Below are 17,380 nucleotides of genomic sequence, written 5' to 3'. Positions count from 1 at the left end.
CAGCCACAAGCAGGCCAGCCGCATGGATCCTGCGGGGACCTGTTTTGAGAATTTGGAGGGGAAGCCCTATGGCCTCCAGGAGGGTACCTCTCTTTGGCCTACAGCACAGCCACAGAATCCCAGTGTTCCTCTGCCAACAGCAGATGACTGTGTCAGCGAGCTGCCGCTAGGAAGGGCACCAACAGCTGTGCTAGGAGGCGAATCTGGGCTCTGCTCAAGGCGGGCACTCATTTTCCAAATAGCAAACGCTTCTATTTAGCAGCAGGCCACATGTTTTACAAGACAGGGCTGAACACCCAGTTACTAGGAGAGCAGACCTCAGGCCTGGTCAGCTGCACACTGTACCTGCTACTTCACTGCAGGGTCTGTTTGCAAAGGGAGAAACACTTGCCCTGATGTGGGGCAGGAAAGAACAGTTTCATGGGCTCTGCACATCACCCTAGGTAGCAAGGGCAGGTAGAGGCTCTCTCTGGGACCTGCCTGGTGAGGAGGGAGGGTCACACCCCACATCATGGAAGCAGGGGACTTCAACTTGTTGGCAGGCCAGGGTCCTGAGTTGACACCTTCTGGGATGATGAGTGTGCTTGCGACTCACTTTCTGACCCCTTTTGTAACACCTGCCTAGCCCATCCCCACATTCTGCTCAGGTCTGGAGCACAGCTTGGGTGACAGTCTAAGGTGACTTCTACACAGCAGCATGAGGAATCGCCAACGCAGCTTCAAGTGCTGAATGAGCCGTTATCCTGGTTCCTGCAGGATCCCCTCCACGTGGAGAAGGGTCCTTCTGCCTCTTCCTCCCCACGGGGCAGCAGGTGTGCAGCAAGCCCTCACACCCCTCTGGCCAGTGCCCTGCTGATGGCCGAGACGTGGGGCAGCACAATGCCACACACTCACCTGTGCTAGTGGGCTTTTGTGGTTTTCTGGGCCCTTGTACATGCTAGGCAAGAGCTGTACCACTGAGCTGCACCCAGCCACTTAAGCCACAGAGGCATTTACCTTGACTGGAAACTTCAGCTGGTTATACAGCTCGGAAACTAGAAGATTGTGACCAAGAGTCTTTCTCATCTTCATGATTCTGACTATAGCAGCATCAATCTGATATTGTCTATCCTGAAACACTCTCTCAGTAGTGCTGACTTGTTCTTCAACCTGCACAGAGAAAGGAACGGAGCGTAAAGATATATTTTCTGTGTTGTTGCGTTTGACAAGTTTTCTTTTGATGCAAATGGAAGCCAGATCTCGGACAGGCCCTGTTATTTTAGGCGTTTTCATTTGTTCTAGGAGAATAGCTTCTCAGTGTGACACTCGGAAACAAAAGTTGAAACTAATTTTAAGTTATATTTTCCTTAAAAAGGCAAGAATGCTTTTATCAGAATGTTCGACTCAGCAGTAGAATAAACAAAGCATCAAGACTTATTCCAGAAGGAGCTCTGCCTGACATGAGGAGCAAGACGGCAGCCCACGGTCAGGCTGCATGGCCACCTGGAGATGTGAAAAGGCACAGCACCAAGCACAGTGGCACATAGCTGTCATCCCAGCCTCTCGGGAGCCTGAGGCAGGAGAATCGCGAGTTCAAAGCCAGCCTCAGCAACTTAGAGAGGCACTTAGCAACTCGGCAAGACCCTCTTTCTAAATAAAATATAAAAAAGGGCTGGGGATGTGGCTCAGAGTTAAGTTCCCTTGAGTTCAATTCTCAGTACCAAAAAAGAAAAAAACCATGACAACAAAAAGCAAGAGACAGCAGCCTGGAAGACTGACTTTTGATTTAAAACCAGCGTTATCAAGTAAGGATCGATCTATAAAAGGGGGGTAGGACTTGAACACGATGAAGAACATTACTAGAAACAAACAGTAAATACCAAAACAACCTGACTTCAAGTGGACAGAAACCTAGTGGGGTCTGCAGTTGGGCCAGGCTGGGGAAAGAGCCTGTGCTTATGTGCACAGTCAGTGAACCTCAGGAAGGGAGATGTCCAAGTGCTCATCACATTTCCAAAGGGACCCATGACCCAAAGAAGTTTAACAGTCCCTGCACCAAGGAAATTCAGGAAGAGAAAGCCTAGTTGCATTGCTATTTGTAAAAAATGTGATTCAAGTGGAATGTCCTGGTGTATGCCTGTAACTTCTGCTGTTCAGGAGGTTGAAGCAAGAGGATCGCCGAGTTCAAGGCTAGTCTGGGCAACTTAGCAAGACCCTGTCTCAAAATTATAAAAATAAAAAAGGGTTGGAAATGGAGCTCAGTGGTATAGTACACCACTGTGTTCAATCCCCAGTACCAAACAACAACAAAAAAAACCTCAAAAAACTAAAACAAAACACATCATATCTTATTTAGAAGGTTCTACCTATGCAACTGAAAACAAATTAAAGAGATATATTAAGAAACAACAGACAAAATGATCATTATTTTTAGATGAGCTAGAAAAACCTAAGAAACTCAACTGAAAAACCATCAAAATGATGAGAATTTTGTAAAGGGGCTGAAGTAAGAAAAATGCACAAAAACAAGCAGTGAAATCCGTACACACTTCTAACTGCTATGAGAAACGGGAGGATAGGGACTTGAAGCAGGGGTGCTAGCACGTGGGGGCACTGGGTTCCATCCTCAGCATCACATAAAGAATAAATAAGTAAAATAAAGTATTGTGTCCACCTGAAACTAAAAATATAAAAATAAAAAACTGAGACTCCTAGAAGGGGTCAGTGCTGCCCTGGTGCCTCAGCTCTGGTGGCTTGCAAACGCAGCCACTTCTTCAGGAGGGCCTTGCTTCCTGGACTTCTCTGCGGCCACAGCACCCTTGGCTGAATGAATTGTCCACATGCCGGATAGGACTGCTGGACCTCCATGGGATGCACACCCAGTCCACAGGAGGTGTGGGCCGTGGTCTGCTGCATGAGCGTACACTGGCAACTACCGGGTGAGAAGGGAGTCGAGGAGCCAGGGAGCTGGGACCTGCACACACCTGAAGCCCTGGCAGTCTGGCCCGAGGACTCTGCAAGAGGGCCAGCGCAGCAGAGTGAAAGACACCAACGTTCACACCAAATCCACTGGGAAAATGAGAGCTAGAGGACTAAGTACATTAACCAAAACACCTGGGGGCCCGGGTGGCTCTGGGAGACACCTGCCTAGCATGTGAGATGCCCTGTGTCCAGTCCTGAGTACTGGGGAGAAAATGAGGAAGAATTAGGTGCTGGCTGTGAAACAGATGGACAGAACCTAGCGGACGGGACTGAGAAACTGACACAAGGGCAGGACCGTGAGGCGCAGACAGGGCACTTCCCGTACGCCGCTGGGGGCGCCAGAATGGGGCCTGCGTGCGAGCTCCCACCTTAAGAACAGTTGTACCAGGCACGTCCCAGGGGCGACGGGGGGCCCACTGCAGTGGCAGCATGGCCCCTGGGACCAGGTGGCAGCAGTGCACTCTGCAGTTATAGAACTGACACTTCACGCTTGTCACCCAAAGCCGGCCAAGGGTGTGTGCACCCGTCTATGCCGGACACCAGACTGCCCACTCAGAGGGTGACCCCCAATCCACACCAGGACCCACGCTGTGCCCTCACTCATGGAAGCAGCCAGGATGCCCTTCAGCGGCTGGAGAACATGCCTGGCAGATGGGCAGTGGCGTTGGTGCACGCTACCAAGAGCAGGGCCCTCCTCAAAGGCCCGGGTGGTCGCCAGGGTGCAGGGGAGCTGACAGGGAAGAGGGATGTGGCAGTGACACGGCCTGACACAACGCTGTGAAGGTGGACCTTGGTAGGGGTCAGGGTAGGGGTCAGTGCACACCCACCAGAGGCATAGCACCGAGGGCAGGCCCCACGCAGGCCTGCACGGGGTGGGCGCTGAGGGTGCAGCTCACTCACCGACTGCACCAGGGCGTGGATGAGGGAGGCGTGAGGGAAGGGCAGGGGGCATATGGGAAATTTCTACACTTGCCTGTCAGTTTCGCCATGAATCTAAAATGACGCTAAGAAGAGTCTTTCAGGACTGCACATGCAGGAGCACAGGACACGCACCAATTCAACACCGTTCACGTTCGGGGTCTGCTTCCCCACACTCACTCACCCTCGAGGTCATCAGACTTCTTCACATCTCCCAAATGCACGTGAAAAATGGAATACTACTTTGATTTGAAAGGGCTGTTGATGTGAGTCAACGCTATCTCACTCTGTGGCTGGCCTTTTGTGTTTCCTTTTGAGTGACCTGAACGTACTTTACATCTGGCTCCCTGAAGCCTCCACTTGCCAGAGCCAGAGATGGAAAGGTATCTGTGGCTTGCCCAGGTTAATCAGTCACCCTCATGTCCTCTGCCATGGCGCCACCCCTTCGCGGGGGCCCCTGGTATGCACCATTGAGGTCTGGCGATTACAGGGTGAGGCAGCGGGCTGGAATCCGCTACACACGCTGGTGCCTGGGGCATGAGGCTACCGCAGCAGCCTGAGAGCTGGGGTCTCGAGCCCGTCCACACCACAGACACTCCAGGGCCTGCTCCCTGCTCAAGCCGCCACCCTGCGTGGTGACACAGACACTGCAGTGGGCTCCCGCCTCAGGCCAGGGACCTGGTTGTAGAAATCCCACAGGCTCTTTGTGCCAGGAGACACTGCTGCAGAAGGACCGCCCCGGCACCCCACTGAGGGGAAATGACCGCTGCTGAACAGATTTCTGATTCTCCTTCTCACGGAGACGATAAAGCTAATGGAAGCTACGTGAAAATGAGCACTCTTATGAACATCTAGGTGTTCGAATTAGGTCTAGAAAAATGCTTTGGACCTTCCTTGAATCACTATGGAAACCAACGGTTTCTCGGTGAGCACCAAGTTAAGAAGAGGAAGCTGTACATACGGTTTCCTTCATCTGGATCTGGTTGATCTTTATTCTAAACAGCTTGTGCTTGAATTCTGCGTTGAAGAGGAATTTGTCTCCATCTTCCACCTCCTTTCCTTTGGGGCTTTTGATCAGAACACGCGCTTTGCCACAGGCCAGGGACTGCAGAGTTCTTCTCAGTTCACTGTCCTCTGGGTGGGAGGCAAAGCAAGCAAAGGTTGGCAGAGAGGACAAGAGACTGGACGAGGAGGCCGAGGTGGACGCCACCTTTCAGAGGGAGCCATCTGAAGAGTCCTCCTACCTATCCCGGTGGCCACTTTTATCTCCTCAAAGCTGAATCCGTCTCCCTCATTGAACATGAGCAGCACCAACGTCTGGAAGAGGGACACCTGGAATTCCTTCTTCCCCTTCAAGAAAACAGAGCTGCGCTGCAGGAGCTGTTCCTGGGCACCCAGGCAGGCTGCAGAGGCTGCATTCTGTGTTCAAACTTTGTGTAAGGGATTAAGAACTCACTAATAGCCACCAAGTACAGAGAAATCATGTCACGGATTATAAAAGGATAAAATGACGATCTGGTACTGTAGTTTAGAATTCTTCTCTTGAATGTTCTCTGAAGCAGTGAAAGGTTCTTCCCTAAGTCCTTCTGAACTGAAGGGCATTGTCCCGTCTATGGCCAGACACTTGCTAACTGATGCCTATAGCTCCTTGGCCATCCCATCATCTCTAGTGATGGGGCTTCCCGGTGGTAGCGGGAATACCCGAGGCTGGAGGAAGGAGGAGGCTCAGTGGCAGAACGGGCAGGGGAGGGTGAGCAGGCAGAACTCCTCTAGGGGAGCCCAGCCCTGGCTGTGTGTGCAGGGTGGCAGTTGCCAGAGGCCATGCCCTGACTGCAGTGCCCTGGCAAGGCAGAGACTGGGGTGGAAGGTGGGCACGGGTTTCACCCAGGAGCGGTGCGAGGACAGGCGTAGAGGACACAGACCTGTGGGCAGCCACAAGCTATGTGAAGCAGGAATCGAGGACTCTCTGGCGTAGCGTAGGCAACTGAGTGTCATTCACAGAATGCAAGTCCCGTGTGGACACGTAGGGACCGCGCCATGCACTCTGGAGACAAGCTCCTTCGCCAGCTTTTCCCTTCCTGCCTGACCACTCTCACCACCAGCCTGCAGCAGGTGCTCTTGTGACCCTGCCCAAGCGTCTTGCAAGCTCCCACTCCACCTGGGGTGACTCAGGAAGACCACCGTGAAATCTTCAAAGAGCCCCTCTGACACGGCCCCTGTCACAGCTCTCGGGCGGTGTCAGGACTTACTCACAGGCTTGGCACTTTAAAACAAAAGGAAGGAAGTAAAAGAAAAAAAAACCAGGAAGAATCCCTAGAGCTGCATGGCGCGGGCCACCTGGGGTCCAGCTGAGTGCCGAGCTGCTGCAGGACACCCCACGACACCCCTCCCCCTCGTTTCAGTCAGTTCCTTGGTCAGAAATGACCCTTCTGGTCAGCAGAGAAGCAGAATGTATCTGCATACCCTCTGCTCATTCTGATGAGGTGAATGGCTTCTACTGATTGGCTTCTTACTGACTTTTCTCCACTGGAATACTGTATTAACTCTAACTGTCGTTCATTTTATTTTCCTAAAACAGCTGGTGCTAAATTACACCAAACAATGTTTCCTTCTTTGCTATCAAAGTTCAATGACAATTTAAAAATTCTACTAACAGCCAGGCGTGGTGGCGCACACCTGTTATCCCAGTGACTGGGGAGGCCGAGGCAGGAGGATCACCAGTTCCTGCCAGCCTTAGCAACTTAGCAGGAACCTGCCTCAAAATGAAATACAAAACTTCTGAGGATGTGGCTCAGTGGCACCGCTTGGTGCTAGACCGTGAGTTCCGTCCCCAGCTCTGCAACAACAGAAAGTGAAAATCAGAGAAGCAGAGAAAGAACCTACCTCCTTAAACTCCGCCTTTAAGACGGCGTGCCCCAGGGTGGTCTGCCACTGGAGCTTCCGGCCACTGTGCTTGCCCAGATAGAAGGTCTTGAACACCTCCTGGAGTCGGACCATCTGCGGGCACGGGAGAGACAGGGAAGTGATGCTCAGTACACAGGCTGCCCCTGCAGTTCCCGGGCTCAGTCGCAAGTGCAGCCTGTTGTGAAGGTCATCCGCCGGATCCCTCACGTGGGACAGGCCCCCGTGGCCTGGGACTCCCGGCACACCTGGCTCCTGCCCGTCGCAGTCACGAGGCTCCCACGTCCACCACTTCCTCGCAGCCCATGGGCTCCACTGGCCCCTGCCTTGCCACGCCAGGGGCACACGGCAAGGACTGCAGACCTGGGTCCGGAGCTGCAACCGGACGCCCCAGCCCACCGTCACCTGTGCAGAGGACGTGACCCGCCTGCGCCGCTCTGTGGTGAGGGCATGCCAGGCACAAGAGCGCCAGTGCCTCAGGGTCGGTGAGCAGGCCGGCACCGTGAGTCGCTCTCGCCAGCCCCGCCATCCGGTGCCCTGTGCCAGTCAGCAAGAAGACCCTCATCAGACGTGGCACCTGACCTTGGGCTTCCCAGGCCCCAGACCACAGGAGAGAACTGTCTCTTCTGCGTGGCGTTTTCAGCCTTAGGCCTCTGTCCAGCAGCAAAAGACGCGCACGGCCGAGCATCCAGAGAAAGCGACTGGCGGCTGGGTGCAGGAGCACGCGCCTGTCTGGTGAGGCAGGGGTGGATGGGGCAGCCTCCTGACCACGATGGGGAGGCAGAACGGAGCCCAATGTGGGGGGGTTGGGAGGAGCTCCCAGACGAGCCCACCAGGCTGCCGCAGCAACGTCCCCAGAATGACCGCGGTGTTCACAGAAACCTGCAACCCGTCTTCACGGACGCACTACTCCCACAAGCCCTCGGGCGGACACGACCCAGGTGCCCATCAATGAGCGAGCGGAGAGCGCAATGTCCACACAAGTGCAAGAGGCGGCGGCCTGGCAGCTGCGGACATCTACAATGCAGAGCCTGCAGAGACGACAGCGCCAAGGTCAGCACCTGTGGTGTGGTCGCGGTCCTGCTGACACGAGGCCTCCACGGTGCAGACTGACCAGCAGCTGGTGGCCACAGGGCTGGGGAGGGCTCTGACCGTGCGTCAGGGCCCTGCACACTTGGAACCTGCTCAACACTGCTGACCTGGGCCCTGGAGGACGGAGGCCTGCCTGGCCGGCGTATTCACCACAGCTCAGAGCTCGCAAAGCACGGCAGGGTGCGTTAAGGAGCCCTGGCCAGCAAGCCAGGGGGATGGCGCAAGCAGACACCAGCGAGCAACCAAGCACCCGCAGATTCCGAGCCATGAGAGACGAAGCAGGCTGAAGGCCACAGAGGCTGCTCCTCAGCAGCAGGTGGAACTGGGGCTCCGAGCGGCCATTCACCGGGGCAGTGAGCCGGTGCGGAGTGGTGCAGACCCAGCTAGGCGAGCAGACTCCTGCCCACAAGTCACTCACTCCTCCAAGGACAGACCACACCACCACTCCCTCAGACATCACTGGGCAGCACGCTGCCCTGCACGCAGTGCCCCCTCGTCAGGACGACGTGTCGCTACCTGTGCCTGCACCCTGGGCTACGCTGGGCAGAAAGATGCAGTGAGGATGCTTTGAGGCAGCTGATGGGACTGAGATAGGTATTCTGTTGAGCACTCCTGGCTGGGCGGGCTCTGGCGTCCTTGGGAGACACACAGAAGCCTTCGGCCCACCTGTCCCCACGGACCAGGAACACCACACACAGCGAGAGTGGCTGCTACGTGGCCAGGGCCAACACACGTGTTCTCCCCCCGTCTGTGTTGTTTCAGGGTAAGGGCAGCCACGAGGGGCATGCTGGGAGCAACCAGGGGGTTTCCAGTTGTGGCAGGACAGTCTCTGGAAGAAGCAAGAGCCACTGCCACAGGAGAGGTCCCAAGGACGCAGGGAGGCCCACGCAGAGTGTGCTGGTGAGAGGTGGGCAGAGCGAGGGCTGGGGACCCCAAGGACAGAGTGGCGCAGGACAGCCGCAAGCCTGAGGGCAAGTGATGTACCAGCGGTGCGGGGGACCGATGAAGAGAACAGGTCACTACAAAGGCCACTGACCTGAGGAGACCCAGCAAAGACCAGCCTGGGCTGAGTTAGGAGAGGCTGCTGGGCCCAGCTCTGTCGGCTCTGGTTCCCTGCTGGCCCCCGGCTGGGAGGCCCCACTTGTCCTTCATTACCAGACATGGGGCACCTTCTGCTGAGGGGTCTACTTCGCCAAGCCCGACACTCTGCCTCCTGCCTGCAGTTAGGCCCCAAGGCTTCCACACTTCCCAATAGAGGGAAGGATTAGCAGCCTCACAGCCACTTACAAAGCAAGCGCCCTGTGGCAGTGGACTCAGCCGTGGCCACAGGGTCAATTCCAAGCACTGCTCTCCAGAGACCACAGGGCAAGTCTTGACGGAGCAGGTGCCTTAACAAACACCTCATCCCGTGCTTCCTGGGCAGCTGCGCACGGTGGGTCTGCCGTGAGCCAGCGCTTACCTCCGGAGGCAGGTGCACTTCCATGGGCGTGTAGGTGGGCCAGTACCCCATGGTGAGGATGTTCACTGTGAGGTCGATGGGGCCCGGGGCACTCTGGTTCTGCATGTGCTGAAAACACACAGGTCCAAGACAGAACAGTCAGCTGAGGAGGCCATCAGAACACATGGCACACTGAACAGGAAGTGGTGTGATTTTCAAGCTACGAGTCTCCCACGTTAGCAGGCATGCCAGCCCCGAGGACACAGGTCCACAAGCCACGCCGTTATCCAGTGTCACCAGAATGGCTCTTCTGCTTCTGGGCACTGCCATGTGACACACCGCCAATCCACTCCAACAGGGTTGCCCGAGGCCACTTGGCTCACCTGCTTGAAGTGCACCATGATGTCCTTGGAAAGCTCCATGTCCTTGAACATGCCCTCCAGCTTGCTGGTGAAGGCAGCCCCGCACTCTGTGACATGCGAGAGACCAGGCTATCATCCCCAGCCCAGGAGCAGGGCTGGCCCTGCTGTCCCCAGGGCCGGGAGCACCCTACATCCCCCACCACGGGCTCACCATGCTTGAGCTTCGATAGCATCGACTTTTCGGCATCAACTGAGGCACTTTTTCCAACGAGGAGTCTTTTTGCCAAATCTTTCTTATAAAACGCTTCAAAGACATCTTTGCCTATGCATAAGCAGTGAGAACACGCAGGACGTCAGAGCTGCCAGGATGCACGTCATGGCTGCCGAGGCCAGTGCTGTCCTGGCCCGGGGCCCCAATTCAGAGGGCCCCACCTGGCCAGCCTGGGGCCACCAGCAACCCAGTGCTCACCGTGGATGAACCTGAAGAGTATCATGATCTTGTCCAGGATCCTCTCCAGCTCCTCATCTGTGGCTTCCTTGTTACCTGCCCGTAGCTTTGAGTCCACGTGCTTAGCTGTGCGAGAGTTGGGAATGCGAGTGGTTGTGGCTCAGGGGCAGAGTGCTTGCCTGGCCACCTACACCTGCGTCTCACTCGGGGGGGCGGGGTGGGGAGGAGAGAAGGGGCACTGGGCCTCCCTCTCTCCCTCAGGCAGCACCTCATCAAAACAACACTCTTGCACTAAAGGGTAACACTCACTAATTTCTGAGATAGGCAATTTCCAGTTATGCAAGAATAAACACTTCCCAGAACTTGAACAAAATTAAGACTGGAACCTTCATGAAGTAGCTTGAAATACCTTTTCTAACCCCAAATCAAGAAGAAAACCGACTCCAGTATTAACCACTGGGTTCCTGACTTGCTACTGCACAGAAGCTAGAGAACCCAACTTTAAGAGCCGAGAATAAGCCAGAGGCAACATTCTCACAGAACTCTCAGGGCTAAACCCAAGCGTCACTGCAGGGATAAGAGGACTTTTCCCCGTGGAGCACTCTGAATGTGCACACCAGCAGACAACCACCTGGTGGGTGCTGCTCCATTTGATACCAACAACCAACGCAGACTCTGAGTCCCTGTGTTATGGTGCCCCTTACCCTTTTATCTGCTGTGAATAGAAACACTTTTACTGGCTAATAAGTTTTGAGATCTGAAAAGATTCTGATGTCATGAAATCATCTACAAAGTAGAAATTCAAAACGGGTGCCCTTTGAGGTCTCCATACTGCCACCTACTCAACACCCAGTCAAAGAGGTAAATGGTAACGAAAGCCTGCGTCACGCGGCACAGACTGACACAACCACGTGCGTGCCAAGCGTCTGCCCACCTTTCCAGGAGGGCGCTGCTGTGCCTAGCCCAGGAGTACAGCCCGGAACAGCCCTCCTGGTTCCCCAGTGAGGCCTTGCCTTCTCTGTGCAGAACAGCTCACACGCCGTGTCCCCAGGAGGCGCGATGAGCCCCCCACAGGAGCCCCAACACTTGAGAACTAGATCGGCTCGTGCTTGGCCTCATTCTCAGCTTACCGATGAGCTCAGCGGGCTTGTTGGGCCTCCTGTTGATGAAGGCCTCGAAGGACTCCTTCATCAGGTTGACGAAGCGCTCATTCCTCTGGAAGCACACCTCCACCACGTGGTCCACTCTGTCCTTGAACTCCAGCAGGTCCTGCACCATGTCCTTGTCCTTCTCAGGGTTGATGACAATCGCTGTCCCGAAAGTCTACAAAATTAACCAGGTGCCACGTCAGTGTCAGGCAGCGCCCTATGGGGCCACCAGAACTGCCTACAGACATCGCCAAATACCCGGGGGGCAGAGCCTGGGGATGAGAGGCCCCGAGCTGGCCCAATAGCAGCTGGGGCAGGATACCCAGGAGGCCGCAGCAGCACACCTGCCACCTGCGCTCCCAGGAGCAGCGCTGTGCCTGTGGCAGCGAGATGAGCCAAGGTCCCCACCAGTGCCCAACGGCAAGTCCTGCCACCAGGCTGCATGTGCTGCCCTGGTGTTGGCCGCCACTGTTGCCACTGTTGCTGTCATCTTTTTTGGGGTGCGGGGCCTGGGGATTGAGCTCAGGGGCACTTGACCACTGGGCCACGTCCCCAGCCCTATTTTGCATCTTACTTAGAGACAAGGTCTCACGGAGCTGCCAGGATCCTCGCTGTGGCCGAGGCTGGCTTTAAACTCGCCACCCTCCGCCTCAGCCGCTGGGATCACAGGCATGGCCAGCGTGCCCAGCGCTGCTGTCCTAAGAAAGCATGTGCTGCGTGTGACCTGGCAGAACAGGCAGCCCGTGACGGCCACACACCTTGATGTACTCGCTCCAGTGCTGCAGCAGCGCCTGCTGCCCGCCCTTCACCCGGCTGAATAGCTGGTACATCTGCGTGAGGTCAGGCACTCTGTTCTCATCCAGCAGGTGGTCAAGTCCTAGGTGCAGAAACGCAGGCAGGTTATGGCAGCACCCGGCACCTGTGGCCTGCCAGAAGGTGGCATGGCCACATCATGGGAGCGCGGGAGCACATAGCACGCGCTGCCTACTTCTATGTGGTAAGCTGGCCCAGACGGACACCGTGATAGGCCTCAGTAGGCGGACCTCCTTTCCCAAGTGTGCTGGGAGACGTGTTACTTATTCCTTCCTGTTGCTGAATCTCTCATTTCACTAACGTACAACAGTCACAAACCATTTACACCAACTGTTCTTCTGGGAGATTCATGAGGCAAGTCATTTCTGGCTTAGTCCCTAGTAAGAAAACATTTGCTATGAGACAGGCGCAAATCTGGTTGATTAATTTACTCTCACATAGTAAGTTGTGAGACAAAAACTTTTCATCAACTACTGGGAAGATTTCTTTTTTTGGTACCAGGGATTGAACTCAGGAGCACTCGACCACTGAGTCACATCCCCAGCCCTATTTTGTATTTAATTTAGAGAGAAGGTCTCACTAGTTGCTTAGCACCTCACTTTTGTTGAGGCTGGCTTTGAACTCAAGATCCTCCTGCCTCAGCCTCTCAGGTCACTGGAATTAAGGCGTGTGCCCCCATGTCTGGCTTACTCTGAAGATTTGACATAGCATTTTTAGGCTTTTATTGTTTGCAGCTATGTTCTAGACACTGCCTCCTGGCACCTGGCCTGCACCCGGGCAGGAGGCAGGCTGTATGGCACAGGCAGTGAGCAAGCTGCTGTGTGCAGCTAGAGTACCTAGCTCCCACCGCTTCTCATATAACTCCTCACCCGTGGTTTTCTAGTTTTTCTTTCTGAAAACCTAAACAGTGTCCTGTTGAAAAATTTAAAATGTAGCTTTTTATTTTTTAAATGCTTCTAACAAAATTCAGAGTAAGTTTTTACACATATAATTCACCATTTTCTTACAACCATTTTGCTCAAAGTATACACTGAAACAATACAATTTTCTGCTATTTACTTGAAGTCTTCTTTTCTTTTTTTTTTTTTTCCAGGAGTCCTAACTATGATTTATTTGAACATACAGAAAATCAGTACTGAGTTAATATATTAAGTTGTCATAGGCAACTATAAGCAAATAGTGTCAATCTGTGTGACTTCTAAAAATTAATCTGAAGTTGCCACCAGCTGTGTAAAAATGAGGATTATTCTTCCAGTTCACCCAAGAGCTCCACAAAATCAGTGATGTACCATCTGGCATTGTCCTTCACCTGCTGCCTGATCACGTTTCCTCCAAATCCAATGAAAACATCGGTAGGAGGACAGGCTTCCATGTCTGTGGCTCCGTCTCCAATCATGATTATTATCTTAAAGTGATATTTTTCCTTTAGAAATTTAATAACTTTTCCTTTCCCACCAGACTCGGCTGTTGGCTGTGTCTCATCAAAACCTGCATATTCACCACTGAAGTAGAATTTCAGCCTGTTGGCAAAGACATTGGCTGCAGGGATGTTGAGCTTGGCAGCCACATGCTCCACAATGCTCCGGAAGCCACTGGATATGAGGAATACCTGCACGTTGCGCTCCTGCAGGCGACTGACCAGCTCCCTGATGCCGGGGGTCAGGTGTGGGGGGCGCTCCGCCAGGAGCCTCTGCACCTGCTCCCTGGATCAGCGCCAGGCGCTCAGTGAGCGCAGCTCTGAAAGGCAGGGCCCTACCCATGGCTCGCCGTGTCATTTCTGACACAGCATCCTCCATGCCACAGAACCTGGCCAGCTCATTGATTCCCTCCTCTCTGATCACCGTGCTGTCCACATCAAAACACACCGCGTCGGCCGCGCAGAAAAGTTGCTTCAGCTCTGAGTGGGAGACCATCCTCGGAAAAGCCTCCTCCTGCAAATATATCCGATGTTGTACCAACATCCAGCTCTTTTCTTCCTTCCAGGACCGAGGAGCGAAGGTGCTCCATTCCCAGCCTCCAGTAGTTGTGGTCCTATGTGAGGTCAGCTTTCTCAGCTTCCACAGGTGAGGGAACATGCAGGGCTCGTCTTTCTGTTTCTGGCTTATTGCACTTAGTGGGATATCCTCTAGCTCCATCTGCTTTGCTGCCCAGGACTTCACTCCTCATGGCTAAATAATGGTCCCTAGTACAGGCACCATTCTCTCCACGCGCATCTGTTGATAGGCACCTGGGCCGAGCCCACGTCTCAGCTGGCCTCTCCAGTGCTGGATTCCCTTTCTGAGTAAAACTGCAAAGTTCTTCAGGAAGGGTCTGTGGGTTCTGTGAGGGCCAAGTCCCAGCAATTCCACTCTTGGAGATGTATCTATCCCGATGAAGTGCAGTCAGAGGCCCGGGGAAGGGGGACGGCGCCGCGGGAAGCCCGGCCCGCACGGCGCGGCAGCTCCCAGGTCTGGGCACGGAGAGTGGCCGCTGCAGGGACGCAGGGCCCGGACCCAGCCTCGCAGACCTGCTGACTCGTGGGGCGGCGCAGAGCAGCTCGGCATGTGCTTCCCAGACCGTGGGCGGCAGACCTCAGCTCCCCAGGCCCGGCAGGCCCAGGCCCAGGCCCCGGCCCCGGCCCCGCCCCTGAAGTCTTCTTTTCTTAGAGAATTACTCCTTTTCAACAAAATACCTGTTACAAAATTTTTGAATGCATTTGTTTTTAGGTGGACAATACATGAGGTCCTCATGCATGTGAGAATTTTCCAGCTATGCAGGTTTTCTTGGGTGTAGGTAGAAAACACCTCCGATTGAAACCGTGTGGCCCAGGCACCAGTGTCAATGTGGAGTGGGCATGACTGTGTTGTGGGTCCCTCGAGACCAAGCCACTGCACCCAGCAGTCTCCTGTGACCTCAGATGCTCAGGGATGTCAATGGTCCCCTTCCAGCTTTCCCCAGCTGGCACCTGGGGACACTGGGGACAGGACTACTAGCCACACAGCAGAGCCCAAGTCAGAACATGTGTAGGCAGAACCCAGGCCACCCCAGACGGAGCCTCAGGTACAGTGGCATGGGAGAGCTGCAGCCCCAAACACCTGGATGTTGCAGAGTGACCAAGTGCCAGGGGCTCTGAAAGACCAGGCTTCTGGTCATAGCCACTGGGAGAGCTTCAGGGAGGGAGCGCAACCCTGAAGATGGCAGAGCCCACTTCTCTTCCTCAGGAACAGGAGAGGATGAGCCTCTGCCCTGAGGACCACATTCTGTGCACACCTGCCGAGACTCAACTACCACAGGCTCGGGACGTGCAGGACACCCAGCACAGGCATCCACGCTGGGAGCGCCTCTGCTCCTGGGCAGAAGCCACCGGTGGGCTCCCTGCACTTCCTGCTGCCTGAGGGCTTGCTGGCTGGGCGCATGGCTCTCTCTGCCTTCCCGTCGCCAGCTGCTCTGCTCACTGCAGACTTGTGCCCGCCTTGTGAGAGCCAGTCCCGGGCCTCCCCCAGGCCTCCCCTGCCTGCTCCTGCGGAGGCCGGCACGCGCATCCACTCACACAGCGGAACCTACCTTTCTGCAGAATTGCTGTCAAGTGTTCTCCCAACAGCTGCTTCTCCACACAGGCTATCAGTGGTTTCCTGCAGAGGCAGCAGAGAGCGGCATCAGGAACAGGAGAATGGTCAGCCACAGGTGAGGCCGGACACCCCCACAGCAGCTCAGGGCAGCCCATGGCCCAGCTTCTCACACCAACCAAGCTGTCCTGAGATTCTACATGCAACCTGCTCAATGGCTCTCTCTGGCAGAGAGCAGGCACCCAGGGTGATGGCCTAGCTGGATGGCAGCTGCAGATGCAGTTCCTGCTCTGCCTTCTACCATGGGACACTTGCTGCCCGCTGTGGGCACTCCCTGAACAGTATATGGAGCCTGCAGGCAGGCTGGTCTGCTCTGGGCTGGCCTGGGGGCACGCTGCTTTCCTGGAGAAGTGGCAGCCCGGGCTGTGGCTCTCCTGTGCAGACTGCCTTCTCCCGCACCTCCCGACCTGGCCTGTACTCCTTCCCTCGTCTCCTGCAGCAGCCCTGAGACCCACACCCACTTCTGTCCTCCTGTTCCCACTGGACAGGATTCTGTGTTTTGTGGATGTCCACCCCCTGCCTGCAGTGCACAGGGGCCATGTGGAGTGGGCACTGGAGGGTCTGGAATTCAGTAAGCAAGATGCCTCGTCCATGGGACACACAGCCATCTCCCACAACTTGTCCATCACCCACAGCTCAGTTTCATTTTCGGTTCTTTTCAGATCAGAGCATGTGCTGCATCTCAAGGCTTGCTGACCTTAGATATGTTCACCTCAGAGTCGGAAGGAAACTTCCTAATGTGCCATCTATGCAAAACTCGCGGCAGCCCCGTGGAGAATGGAGGGGCCAGCACTCTCCTCCACACCACGCCCGGGGACAGGGAGCACAGAGGGGCACTCGCTTGGTGCCTGCTGGTCCTTCTGCCGGCCCCCAGAGGGACCCTCTCCCCTGCCCCAGGAACCAGCTGCACGGGCAGTCCCAAGCAGCCCTGTGTACCCAGCTCCAGGCTCTGCCCCCTCCTCCTGCCTGACCTCCACCACAGAGCTGAGTTCTGCAACTGTGACCACATTCAGCTTCCTGTCCAGAGCTTGCCGCAGTTCCCGGGACACTCACACCACTACCTGCTTCCCCTTGCTACCCCTCAGCCTCAGGAAAGAAACCACGAAACGAGGAGTCAGTGTGACCATCCCACAGCGAGCTGCAGCCACGAAGAGGTCGCCACAAAGGTTGTAGGAGACAGGGCCTCGTGTTCCGCGGGGGCTGCCGCTAAGTCCTTGGCTGGACCTGCTCCCCGTGGCACTCAGAGTGACCCATGGCGAGGCCAGCAGAAGCAAAGCGCCCCAGGAGCGGGATGCGCGCGGGGCACAAGGTGCCTTCCACACCAGCACCAGCCAGAAAGGCACCTGACTGCCAGGCAGGCGGCCGGTGAGCAGACTCACTGTGTGCTGTGGTCCAGGTACGTGATCACACGGTCTCCCTCCTCCTCCAGGCGTTTACTCACGTGGTTAAGGTACTCGGGGACCTTCCGGAGGAATGTGGGACGCATCAGTAGCACAAAGAACCCAAACCCTGCTTTCCTCATGAGGTTAAAAAGACAAACGCTGACCATGCGGGGGCTGGGGAGCACGAGGGTCAGCTGGGGTTGAACCTTCACCCAGGAGGCCCGAGCTCGGCTCATGCCTCCCCTGCCCAGTGCCGGTCCCTCCATGAGGTCTATGGCCAGCAGGGTGGCATCTGAGGGAGGGCACTGGACC

General features: G+C 55.5%; 1 protein-coding gene and 1 pseudogene across 4 annotated transcripts in view; both read right to left on the bottom strand.

Moving 5' to 3' along the window:
• Window positions 1–17,380, bottom strand: part of CUL4A (cullin 4A) — a 34,608-nt gene that overhangs the window by 1,464 nt on the left and 15,764 nt on the right. For all 3 annotated transcript variants that reach the window (XM_079136733.1, XM_079136732.1, XM_079136731.1), the window contains 12 exons: window positions 17,066–17,148; window positions 15,625–15,692; window positions 12,027–12,145; window positions 11,251–11,443; window positions 10,142–10,246; window positions 9,884–9,994; window positions 9,694–9,779; window positions 9,332–9,439; window positions 6,763–6,876; window positions 5,124–5,229; window positions 4,841–5,013; window positions 997–1,149 (listed from right to left, as the gene is read on the bottom strand). In XM_079136733.1, coding sequence (XP_078992859.1) covers window positions 997–1,149; window positions 4,841–5,013; window positions 5,124–5,229; window positions 6,763–6,876; window positions 9,332–9,439; window positions 9,694–9,779; window positions 9,884–9,994; window positions 10,142–10,246; window positions 11,251–11,443; window positions 12,027–12,145; window positions 15,625–15,692; window positions 17,066–17,148 — 1,419 coding nt within the window. The remainder of the gene's footprint in view (window positions 1–996; window positions 1,150–4,840; window positions 5,014–5,123; window positions 5,230–6,762; window positions 6,877–9,331; window positions 9,440–9,693; window positions 9,780–9,883; window positions 9,995–10,141; window positions 10,247–11,250; window positions 11,444–12,026; window positions 12,146–15,624; window positions 15,693–17,065; window positions 17,149–17,380) is intronic.
• LOC306659280 (phosphoserine phosphatase-like) lies at window positions 13,169–14,073 on the bottom strand (annotated as a pseudogene). The gene has a single exon. The product of its transcript is annotated as a phosphoserine phosphatase-like (transcript).

This window comes from Sciurus vulgaris (assembly GCF_902686455.1).
Source record: "Sciurus vulgaris genome assembly, chromosome: 4".
NCBI classification, from domain to species: domain Eukaryota; kingdom Metazoa; phylum Chordata; class Mammalia; order Rodentia; family Sciuridae; genus Sciurus; species Sciurus vulgaris.
Note: the sequence above shows the minus strand (reverse complement) of the source record. Positions and strands in the feature narration are given on the sequence as shown.